Source organism: Micromys minutus, assembly GCF_963924665.1.
Source record: "Micromys minutus genome assembly, chromosome: 27".
In the NCBI taxonomy this organism is placed as follows: domain Eukaryota; kingdom Metazoa; phylum Chordata; class Mammalia; order Rodentia; family Muridae; genus Micromys; species Micromys minutus.
The window spans coordinates 20,968,804-20,981,413 of record NC_137962.1 but is presented as its reverse complement, the minus strand read 5'-3'; the positions used below and the strand labels follow the sequence as shown (position 1 = coordinate 20,981,413).

The window sequence follows — 12,610 nt, the reverse complement described above, 5'->3', positions numbered from 1 at the left end:
GCAGGCACATACACACACATATGCACACACACACACACACACACACACACACACACACACACACACACACACACTCAAGGAAAGCAGCAGGGTGCAGCCCAGGGAATAGGAAGAAGAACTTGAGAGACAGCAAAGGTTTTGCTCACATCAGGAGGAAAGTGGAAGGCAGGAGCAGAGATTAGGTGCTGGAGCAGGCCGCAGAGGCTGGAAGAGACAAACAGGAACCTTCAATGAATACACAGCATTCCATGTGCTCTGCAGCACTACTGCAGCTGGGCTGGGGCTCAGACTCAGAGCTGAGTAAGACCACCCACCTGGGGCACATCCAACCTCAGGATGAGAAGGCTTTTATGAACCTTCACCCACACAAGGAGTGTCTTGCCCATAATTGTTCAGGGTTTTATTACCTCCCACGCCTGACCCACAGCCGCTTTGTTAGGACTTTATCACCTCCCACACCTGACCCTCAGCCGCTTTCTTCACCTCCCACACCCAAGCGAAAAGTCACTTCCTCCTTGACATCAGCTCTGCAGCCTGCCACCTCACACCACTGGCTGAGCGCAGGACCCGCTGCTTCTATCTAAGTCTCACGGTCTTCTGCTGTTATTTAAGGCTTGTGCAGCGAGGGACCTTAGACTGTCATAAAAACAGCAGCAGAGGCTCCCAGCATGCTCATATGCCAAGGGCTGCGCTGTGCCTTCCCTTTAACTCTCTGTCCCGGGCATCCCGCCACGTTTCTGTAATTTCCCCCGTGTCTATTCAGGCAACAGGAAGCACAGTCGATGCCCAACACTCCCCCATTATCGGAGGCCTGGCACACATCCTGCCCATGCCTCCTTGACAGATAGGTTGACTTGTCACAGAACCCTGCCGACATCGGGCGGTTGGACACACTTCATCTTTCCTCATGTAGTAGGTGGAGTGTTTTTGTTTTGCTTCCTTTTTCTCTGCCTCATTTCTCGCACACAGATACTCAAGTGTCAGGGGTATCAGATACCTGAGCAAGGTTACAAATAGTCAGGAACAGGATGAGAAGAAGAACCCACAGTTCCTAACTCACAGGACAGAAGTGTTTTCCAAACACCCCTGGGCTCTTCAGTTTCCCTAACTAAAGGCAGGCCTTTGGGGGAAGGGCATAGATGCTAATTCAGTGTAAACACCGCACCCTCCCACAGTCAAAGTGAGTCTTGGCTTGATTTCCGAGTCAAATGTGGGTTATCTTCAGGACCTTCTGGAATGAATGGGGCAATACACAAGTAACTTGTATTGACCAACATTCTTTCCCATGTGAAGAATATGACAGATCTTCTGCTGACATGCGTCTCTATCCACTTTACGTGGGCTTCTGATAGGTCTACCTGCCTTCCTCTGTCTCCTTTCAACACTTGCCTTGCGCAGGCTTTCGTTCTGACGAAGGCGGACATGTAGATGGCGCATCCGCCAACAAGGGGGAAGGGAAACAGACGGGCTAGGCTGGTCAACGGAATGAAATTGGAAAGAGTTCTACACTGAGGTCAGACCTCCATTCATCAGAAGAACGCTGCAAATGCTGTTCATTTTTTCCTTCTGGTTTGTGTAAGATGGCTAGGTAATAAAACTGGAATTCTTTGCCACACAGCAAATGGTAGAGAGCAGCTCTGTGTAGCCTGCAGTTCCCTAGTGAAACTTGCTGTGAAACCGTCCTGAGGACATTCATATCCCAGGAGACTGTGTCTAAAGGACCGTCTCCAGAGAGGAGGCCCAAGTGCTGGGAAAAGCAGCGACAGGATCCTGGTGACCTTTGGTCGTGATTCTCCTGGCTTTGTAAAAGAACAGAAATCCAGGCTGGGGACGTCAAAGCCATCGCGCCTGAGGTTCTACATCTCCAATACCATACAATAAAACCACAAAGCCCCTTATCCCTGCCCACGGAGGACAGCAAGACAAATACGGGAAGGGGCACCTCGAAGCATGTCCTTGCGAATGGCAAGTTGTGCTTTCTTTCCACATCCATCAGCAGGACCATCTGAGGAAGCTGGGGACAAATTGGCGACCCTCAGGGTTGGTCACATTCTCATGCCTTTTCTTCTCTCCTGGGTTTTGGTCTTTCTCCCATACCCCATCACTGATGACTAAAAACCTGGGGTGCCATGCCTAGTGGTAAATGCTTCTGATCTTAGTACTTGGGAGGCAGACACAGCAGAACTGCAAGTTTAAGGCCAGTGACTTGAGGCCAGACTGGGCCGAATCGTGAAATCCTGTCACAAAAACAGTTTTTGAAAAGTTGTTAAAAATCCCTAGGGTTTGGGCTGGAGAGATGGCTCAGTGGTTAAGAACACTGGCTGCTCTTCCAGAGGTCCTGAGTTCAAATCCCAGCAACCACATGGTGGCTCACCACCATCTGTGATGAGATCTGATGCCCTCTTCTGACCTCCACAGGGACCAGGCACATGACAAACATTCATTCAGGCAAAACATTGAAGAGCGGAGATTAAAGGAGAGTATGACATCATGCCCAGTGAAACTTATTTTTGTTTTACGTGTTTGGGTGTTTTATTTCCATGGACGTTATGGGCGCTGTGTGTATATACCTGGTGCTCAAGGAGGACAGAAGAGGGCACTGCTTGTGAGCCATTCTGTGGGTGCTGGGAATGGAACCAGGGCCCTCTGTGAGAGCACTCAGTGCTCTAAGCCACTGAACCAACTCTCCAGCCCCCTGCGGTTTTTACATTAAAAAACTAAACTTTGAAATAATTTGAGTTCCCTGCTTAGGATGCCCTAGTTTTTAGTAACAGGCACTAAGAACAGATTCCCCCCACCCCCCCAGGATGCGTGGGACTCGAAAAAAATCTATTTTGAGTGAACAAATATATTCTTTCTACATGTCATTTCCCAAAGTAGAGAACTGACTTCTGATGCAAAACCTAGAACCACGAGACCAGTTAGGCCAGCAGCTCTTTCCAGACACACTTACTGAAGCATTTCTCTTGCTTACAGACTACAGGGGGACTTTAAGTAAGAGCCCTTAACAAACAGCCCTTAAATAACGAGGAGATTAAAATGAGCCCCATGCAAGGCTCTGCACACGCAGGCTTCAAACCCTGAGGTGTGTGTGCAAGCGCTACTGCTGGTGACCAGAGACAAAGGAGCCCACATAGCGGAGATAAGCACTGAGAGATCTGGCTACAGCCATGTGTTTTTCTGACCAGCCGAGGAACACTTATATGACGCCCTCTTACACGGCCCTCCTCAGCTCAGAAGGGATTTCAATCCAGCACCGGGCCAGCATAGATAGCCAAGCCCCACGCCATCTGGGCAAACAGGCAAGGCCATATTAGGAATAATGTTCTCAAGAACAGATGTCAGTTCTTGGCTAAACCGGGGCTCAGAGAGGGTCAGTTTTGATGCATTGTCAAGGCTAGCTTAGAATGTGCCATCTTACTGCCCCATCTTTCCCATGCACCACTCTCCCTGGCTTTAGTACCATTTTCCTTTTCCTTTAAGTTTGCGTGCGTGCACCCGTGTGTGTGTGTGTGTGTGTGTGTGTGTGTGTGTGTGTGTGTGTGTGTGTGTGTGTGTTGGGGGCAGGAGGTAGAAACACAGGATAGGCATTCAAAAGGACAGCTTTCGGGAGCTGGTTCTCATGTGGGCTCAAACAGCTTGTTAAGTGCCATATCGGCTGGGCCATTTCACTGGTAGTGCTGGTGAATTTTATATCAACTTGACACACATTAGAGTCATCTGAGAGAAGGGAAACTCAATTAAGAAAATGTCTCCATAAGACTGGGCTGTAAACAAGCCTGTAGAGCACTTTCTTAACTAGTGACTTATTGGGGGGAGGGGCAACCCACTGTGTGGGTGGGGTCACCCCTGGGCTGGTGGTCCTGGGTTCTGTAAGAAAACAGACTGAGCAAGGCAGTAAGCAGCACCCTCCACGGCCTCTGCATCAGCTCCTGCCTCCAGGTTCCTGCCCCGTGTGAGTTCCTGTCCTGATTCCTTTGGTGATGGACTAATGATGTAGGCACATAAGCCAAACAAAGCCTTTCCTCCCCAACTTGCTTGGGTCATGGTGTTTCCTCGCAGCAACAGTGACCCTGACTAGGACGCCGGTCTTCTCTTCCTGCCTCTTTCTGGCAGAGCTTTGGAAAGGAATCCAGACTCTCACATATTAAGAAAGTACCACAGAGGCAGGGCTGGGCCCCTAGTTACTATCTCCTCTATCCTTTTAAAAATTATTTTTATTATTTTAAAAAGTATACGTATGTATGTGTGTGGGGAGTGTGTTTATGTAACTGCAGATGCCCAAAGAAACCAGAGACGGCTCATCTCCTTGGAAACAAAGCTAAGGACAGCTAAAGGCTGTTTAGTGTGGATGCTGGGAATCAAACCCAGGTCCTCTGCAGAAGTGTTATGTGCCTTTTCATGTCTCTCTAGCCTTCCCCTCCCTGCTTTAAATCTATTTTTGATCCAGAGTCACAGGCCGAACATTGACCTCTGGGCAGACAGTGCAGGGGAAGCAATCCCATGATAATGGCTGCCTGGCTGGGCCCAGGTCTTGGAAAGGCCGGACAGAACACAGGTGCAGACTCAGAGCCTGCGGCTCCGTCCTCGCTTCTCTCCCTGGTCTGCGTCCGTGCCTGGCACAGCTTGTGCCTGTGAGCCCTGTGCTGACACACTCAGCTACACACACAGCCTCTCAGTTCATTTCTTCTCTGGTTCCTTTCTTCAGCTTTTGTTCTTCTGTAGAACATGCTTCCTTTAAACATTCCTTCCTGCTTGATCTCCTTGCCCTCCTAATCTACCCTTTAAATGCTGAATCCTCTGCTTCCTCTTTTTTGTCCAGACACTCGTGTTGTTTCCTTCACTCTTTTTGTGAACTCACTGGTTCATCTCTGTACCAATCATGGACACAGGAAGGAACTCCTCACAGCACACGTGGCTGCCTTAAACCCAGTTTATCTTTTAGTGGCTGCCTTAAACCCAGTTTATCTTTCAGTTTCTCCCACGCTGAGATCTTTAAAAACAAAGCCCAGGGCTGGAGAGATGGCTCAGTGGTTAGAGCACTGACTGCTCTTCCAGAGGTCCTGAGTTCAATTCTCAGCAACCACAAGGTGGCTCACAACCATCTGTAATGGGATCTGATGCCCACTTCTGGTGTTTCTGAGGAGAGCTACAGTGTACTTACATACATAAAATTAATAAATTAAAATCTTAAAAAAATACTGGAAACAAGAGCCTAAGAATCAAAGAGCAATCTGCCACCGTACCTTCACTGTTTTGGAAGGAGAACCTTCCGGAAGACTGGAGGTCCTGGCATCAGGACTCAGCGGCTTAGGGTGCACAGGCTGCTGGGTCTCACTCTTGACCTGGGCGTTACCTGGTTAAGTCACAGAAGACAGGCATTTTAGAGTAAGCAGCTCATGCAAGCCTTGGGAAGGGATTTTTGAGGAAGCAAAGTGAGGGTACTTCCCACCAGGGACAGGTCCTTTCAGCATCAGGAAATGTGCTGCTGCTCTGTGGAAGACAGCACTCAACTGTAAGTCCAGGGGTCAGGTTGTCAGTAAGACTTCCTCAGCCTGCAGCACACAGCTAGGACTATGAGGCCTTTGCCACTCTGAAGGCTGTGTGTAGATTTTGATATGTTCCCGATAGCTTCCAGGGTGCCTCAGCCAAAGCTGGGGACATGAGGGATATGTGTTGGGTCTTTGTCAGCCATTCCTTGAAAACATTTTTGACATAGGGTATATCGTCCAGAACTGAGATAATCATCAAGAAAGCCTTTATGTGACAGTTTCATTCTTTTATCAAGAATGAAAAAATAAATAAAAAAGGCAAGCTGGCCACAGTGGTACACACCTTCAATCCCAGAACTGGGGAGGCAGAGGCCAGCCTGGTCTACAGAGTGAGTTCCAGGACGACCAGGGCTACCCAGAGAGACCCTAAGTGTGAGAATCTGAAGCACTTCAGTATCATAAGCATGCGGTGCACATCTCACATCTGTGACTGCCACACGCACGAGTGGGAGCAGGAGAGATCAGCTTCCTTCACACAATGAACTCTAGACCCACAGTGTATAGTGAGACTGTCCAAAATCAGAGATGGTGAGAGTCAAGTCAACCCTAAATCTTTTATCTTTGAGAAACCGGGCTTAAAATACTCCAAAACAGGATAAAATTATGTGAAAATTTAGCACTTAAGCAGGAAAGTCCCTGGGCCTTTAAAATGTCCTTCAAAAGTTAATCTCTTGGACACCCCCTATTAAAAGTAAAATGTCAAAATTCGTTTATGTGGCTTCAGACCTGGAAGAGTTTAGTGCAGACACAGGATAAGTCCAACAAGAGAAGTGTTATTAAAAGTTTTCTTTCAGTTAGGGCCAGTGAGATGGAGAGATGGCCCAGTGGTTAAGAGCACTGGCTACTCCTCCAGTCCCAAGGGGTCTGCTGCCATCTTCTGGCCTTAGTGGATACCACAGGCACATGGCACACAGCAGTCAGGCAATAACACCCACACACAATAAGTGAAAATCTCAAAAACTGAAATATTCTCTTTATCCCATGTTAACTATATATATATATATATATATATATATATATATATATATATATATATTTTTTTTTTTTTTTTTTTTTTTTTTGGCTTTCCAAGATGAGGTTTCTCTGTGTAGCCCTGGCTGTCCGAGAACTCACTCTGTAGACCAGGCTGGTCCTGAACTCAGAGATCTGCTTGCCTCTGCCTCCCGAGTGCTGGGGTTAAGGGAATGCACCACCACTGCTGGCTAACAGTATTTAATTTAACTTCTCTCTAAGCTGTGAGCTGTGTGACGGGTTATTCCAGCGCCAGCCCTTAACACCCAGACCCTGATGAGATCGGTTGTTGGGTATGGTATATTCCTTCCTCCACAGACAATGAGAGGGAGAAGAACCCCCCACAGAGCTCAGAGCAAATGCTTACAGGTGTCATCTTCAGCAGGGACAGAGTGGGCCACCAGGCTGTTCTCGGTTGCAGAAACCTGCAAGAAGAAGAAGAAGAAGAAAAAAGATTAGGGAGGATTAAGAAGCGCATTAAAAATACAAGAGCAAAGAGCAAACCAGCACCAATGCCGTAAAATCCTGCTGACTCCAGTTAGGCGCTGGCAGCCCGAGGGGAAATAACGGCTCCGAACAGCTGAGCATTTAAACAGGAGGCAGCAAAACCGTCTTTTATGAGGATATTAACGTGCCTCTCAATTATAGAGGAACACTAGAACAGACAGCGCTCAGCTGCCAAGACTGTGTCATCTCCCTCAGAAAGAACTTTCAAGCCAGATCTTAGGAAGAAAAACCCCGGAGTCCAGGAGCACAAGCCTCTCACGTGGCACCGGGTGTGCTCCGTGGCGAGGGAAGAGAACGTATTTAAACCCAGACATTGTATGTACTCTTAGTGTCCTGTTCAAGTGGTTTTTGTGGAAAGGTTGAGACTTGGGAGGTGGAGGCGGGAGGATCAGGAGTTGAAGATAATTCTGTGCTACACTGTGAGTCAGAGGTTAGCCTGGGCTACAGTATACCCTGTCTCAGAGAGAGAGAGAGAGATAACAGAGGGACAGACAGACAGGGAGAGAGAGAAACAGAGAGAGAGCGAGAAAGGAAAAAGGAAAGAGGAAAGCCAGGAGTGGAGAGCGGGCTCATCTGAAAGACCCAGACTTAATTCCCAGCTCCTACGCCTTGTCTCACAATCGCCATTGCAAATCTCTAGTCTCATGGGATCCAACAACCTTTTACGACCACCACAGGAACAAACATGGTGTATAGACATACATACATACATACACACACACACACACACACATACATACATACATACATACATACAGAAATCTTAGGGAAAACAAACCAAAACACTGCCACACCTTGGTGGGGGTGTGTGAGGCAGAACAACAAAAAAACCAACAAAAAAATTTCAGTTTTTTAACAAAAAGCCGATCTTACGTATAGGTATATCTCTCTTCCTTAGAAGCCATCAACTTGAGTAAAAAAAAAGCGCTCTCTCTCTCTCTCTCTCTCTCTCTCTCTCTCTCCCTCTCCCTCTCCCTCTCCCTCTCCCTCTCTCTCTCTCTCTCCCCCTTATCCAGGTCCTAGCCTTTTGTGAGGTAAGCTTCTGTATCTAAGATCTTCCATATCTAAGATCGAGGTGCTGAATTGAATAGGTGATACCAAGTGTGCATATCAAGGTGTTTAATGAGCTGAACACACTCACAATGGAGACCTGGGCCACACCTGAATACCAGCATTTTTTTCCCTCTTTTCACTAAAGGAATTCTACCGTGGTAAAGAATCAACCAGAATGATCACAGTCGACATTTACCAAGTGTTTATACTATGTGCCAAGTATTGAACTGATGGCCTCACGTGCAGCATTTCATTTGATGACATGAAACACATTTTCTGAAAGCTGTGCTTGGCTATAACAAGGCCTTTGCTGCTGGCAGGTTGGCACATGCCTGCAGTCTCAGCACTTGAGAAATCACAGAGGTAGGAGGGGCCAGAAATTCAGGGTCATTCTTGCCAACAGCCTGTATATTACATAAGACCCAAAACCAAACAAGACCCCCGCCTCTTGAGAATTTGTAAGTGCACCCATCCTGGGTTGTTTTTCTCTCCCCTTTAATCTGGTCCCCTTGAGCCTGCTGGGTACACAGAAGGCTGACATCTCTGTCCATCGGCACTTAGACAACGCTGACTCAGAAACTTCCAGGCAGGAGTACTGGAGGCCATGCTCAGACATCTCACTAAAGGAAGATCAGCAGCTGAATACCTCATGGTATTTCAGGAACATTTCCTGGGGGCTGGAGAGATGGCTCAGCAGTTAAGTTCCTGCAGAGGACCTGGGCTCAATTCCCAGCACCTACATGGCAGCTTATAACCGCCTGTAACTCTAGTTCCAGATGGTCCAATGTAGTCTTCCATTCTCAAAGAATAAATACCACCCCCCCACGTGTGTGTGTGTGTGTGTGTGTGTGTGTGTGTGTGTGTGTGTGTTTCTTTCTGAAAGCTTCGGCACTGGGTAACAAAAGGTGGTGAGGTGATCTCCAAGACACTGAAACCCTACAGCCTGTACACAGCCAAATGTTCATGAACTCACAGGACGTGCTGCAAGCGTATCTACTCTCTGCCCGTCCTCCCCACCCTCTCCGAGTTATGATTCACTGCAGCCCGTGTTCCTTTGTGCTGTAATTAAAATGTTCTGGTCTTGCTGCTCAGCCCGGAGTTCTAATTTCAAATCAAATCTGCATGAGGACAATCAGGAATTAAGCACAAGGCCAGAATGAAAACCACACGACCATGGTTTTCCAGATAAGCATTTCTTCAGATACACCCCTTAAGCAACAATGAGGGGATTTCAATGCTGTGGGTTTTTTTTTTTTATTTTTTTATTTACAGACTATAAGGAAAATGCCAAACACAGTTGCTTGTTCTATTTAGAACCAGCCTTCGCTAGGCAGGCATGGGGGTCTACTCTTTTAGTCTCAACACTCAAGAGGCAGACAAATCTCTAAGTTTCAGGCCAGCCTGGTCTACCTGGTAATCCTAAGCCAGCCAGGACTAAAGGGAGAGACCTTGTCTCAAAAAAAATTTAAAAAAGAAAGAAAAAGAGCCCATTTATACGGTTTATTACTTGTTCTTAAAGATCCGCTTTGGGTTCTATGGACGAGTGCTTTTGCCTGCATGTATGTATGTATGCATGTATGTATGTATGTATGTATGTGCACTATGTATGTATGTATGTATGTATGTATGTGTGTATGTGTGTGTGTATGTATGTATGTATGTATGTATGTATGTGCACTATGTATGTATGTATGTATGTGTGTATGTGTGTGTGTATGTATGTATGTATGTATGTATGTGCACTATGTATGTATGTATGTATGTGTGTATGTGTGTGTGTATGTATGTATGTATGTATGTGTGTATGTGTGTGTATGTGTGTATGTATGTATGTATGTATGTATGTATGTATGTATGTGCACTATGTATGTTCAGAATAGGGTGCTGGCTCCCCTGCAACCGGACCCACACGCAGCTGTGAGCTGCTCTGTGTGTGCTAGGAACCGAACCCGGATCCTCTGAAGAGCAGCCAGTGAGTGCTCTTAGCTATGGAGGCATGTCTCCAGCTCAGTATGACATTCACTTGGAGTCCATGACTGTTGAGTATGCTGCCTACACAAAGCTGTTGCCTGCTGTGACTAAACCACCGGAACGATCAAACGGCAGCTCTTCAGAGCTCAGTCCCAGGTCTCTGCACCACACTATGCCTGCATGTCTTTCTTTCTTTCTTCTTTTCTTTCTTCTTTTCCTTACACCACTTCTCCACGCCCTTGGCCCATTCCTGCACATTCCTCAAGGTTTGGCTCAGACATCATCTTCCTGAGGAAGTCAGATTAGCTAGCTAGAACTCCATGGCCCCACCATCTGTCAGGGAAGCTACCATAATGATTCTTGATAGCTAACATGCTAGTGGGTTACCTAGTTAGTGTTCGTGGACATGAAGGCCACATGGCTTGGGGAGTAAGGGGAAGGAGAGATGAAGAAAGGGAGGGGGAGAGGGGGAAAAAGGAGGGGGAGAGAGGGAAGGAAGGAGGGAGAGAGAGAGGAAGGGTAGGGAGGAAGGAGGAGGAATAGGGAGAGGGGGAAGGGAGGAGGGGGAGGAAAGAGGGAGAGGGAGGAGGGGAAGGGAGGAGGGAGAGGAGAGAGGAGGAAGAGAAGGGGGGGAGAGGAGGGAGAGAAAGGAGGGAGAGGGAGGAGGGAAGGGGAGGAGGGAGAGGAGAGAGGAGGGAGAGAAAAGAGGGGGAGGAGGGAGAGGAGGGAGAGAAAGGAGAGAGAAAGGGGGATGAGGGAGAGGGAGAAGGAGGAGGGAGAGGGAGGGAAATTCTGAGTGAGAATGAACGTTTGTGTGCTGCTTTTCTTTGTTTTAAACAGAGGCATGCTGCCCTTAAACTCATGCTCTGGGTTTTACTTCTTCTAGGGTTACCGGTATCTGTGACTATGCCTGGCTCAGCCTTTAGCTTAGCCCTCCCATTATGTTAATTAGTTAGTATTATATGGGTGGGGTGAGGACCTACACAGCATACTTGTGGAAGTCAGAGGGCGTCTCTCAGAAGTCTGCTCTCTCCCTCCACCATGTCGATCCTGGAGATTGGACTCAGGCCTCAGCTTTGTCTGCATGTGTCTTTCTCTGGTAAGCCCTAGCCTTTAGTTTCTTTATTCTTTAAAGATTTATTTATTTTATTATGTATGTGAGTACACTGTTGCTATCTTCAGATCAGAAGAGGGCATAGAATTCTCATTACAGATGGTTATGATCCACCATGTGGTTGCTGGACCTTTGGAAGAGCAGTCAGTACTTTTAACTGCTGGTCCATCTCTCCAGCCCCCGCCTTTAGTTTCTACCAACCAAACCTTCCACATCTCCCAGGGACTAAAACACCAACTAATGAGCACACACGGAGAGACCCATGGTTCCAGTTGCGTATGCAGCAGAGGATGGCAGTGTCTGGCATCGATGGGAGGAGAGGCCTTTGGTCCTGTGAAGGTTCCTTTTCCCAGGGTAGGGGAATGCCAAGGTGCTGAAGCAGGAGAAGGTGGTTGGGAGAGGGAGCACCTTCATGGAGGCAATGGGAGGGGGGTGAGAGTGGGAGGAAGGGATAACATTTGAAATGTAAATGCAGAGAATATCAGAGAGAGAGAGAGAGAGAGAGAGAGAGAGAGAGAGAGAGAGGAGGGAGAGAGAGAGGGAGAGAGAGAGAGAGAGAGAGAGAGAGAGAGAGAGAGAGAGAGTGGTGTCAAGGCCTGGGGACGGCTCAGTGGTTAAGAACATTGTCTGCTCTTCCTGAGGTCCTGAGTTTAAATCCCAGCAACCACACGGGGTCTTATGGGCTCTGATGCCCTCTTCTGGCATGCAGGCATACATACAGTTAGAGCACATACATAAAATATATATTTATTCTATATAAGTACAATGTTGCTGTCTTCAGACACACCAGAAGAGGGCATCAGATACCATTACAGATGGTTGTGAGCCACCATGGGTTGCTGGGATTTGAACTCAGGTCCTCTGGAAGAGCAGTCAGTGCTCCTAACCACTGAGCCATCTCTCCAGAGCCAAAATAAATACATCTTTAAAAAAAAGTGTTGTCAAAAGTTTGTAGCCTTGGTGATTTAAGAAGCTGTGACAAGAGCATTGCTTGAATGTACAAATTCAAGATAAACCTGAGCAACAGACACCTTCATCTCAAAACAAGCAGGGCTGGAGAGATGGCTCAGTAGTTAAGAACACTGGCTGCTCTTCTAGAGGTTCTGAGTTCAAATCCCAGCACCCACATGGTGGCTCACAACCATCTGTAACTCCTCCTCTAATTCTGAGGGCACCAATCACTCACATGGTGCACATACACGTGTTCAGGCAAAACATTATACACACATGAGAAAGTAAATCTTAAGTTTTTAAACATAAAAACTACACCTCGGGTCAGATTTTTATAAGTGACTTTAGTTTTTTTGCCTTCTGAGCATTTGCTGAATGAAACAGTCTCCCAGTGAAGACTCATTACCTGGTCAGCTATAAATCGCAAAACTTCCTAACTGAAATTATGTCA

General features: G+C 47.3%; 1 protein-coding gene across 1 annotated transcript in view; it reads right to left on the bottom strand.

The window, feature by feature from the left end:
- Positions 1-12,610, bottom strand: part of LIMA1 (LIM domain and actin binding 1) — a 91,433-nt gene that overhangs the window by 6,725 nt on the left and 72,098 nt on the right. Inside the window, exons 8-9 of the mRNA XM_080938950.1 lie at positions 6,931-6,988; positions 5,247-5,356 (exon numbers count right to left, since the gene is read on the bottom strand). Coding sequence (XP_080795076.1) covers positions 5,247-5,356; positions 6,931-6,988 — 168 coding nt within the window. The remainder of the gene's footprint in view (positions 1-5,246; positions 5,357-6,930; positions 6,989-12,610) is intronic.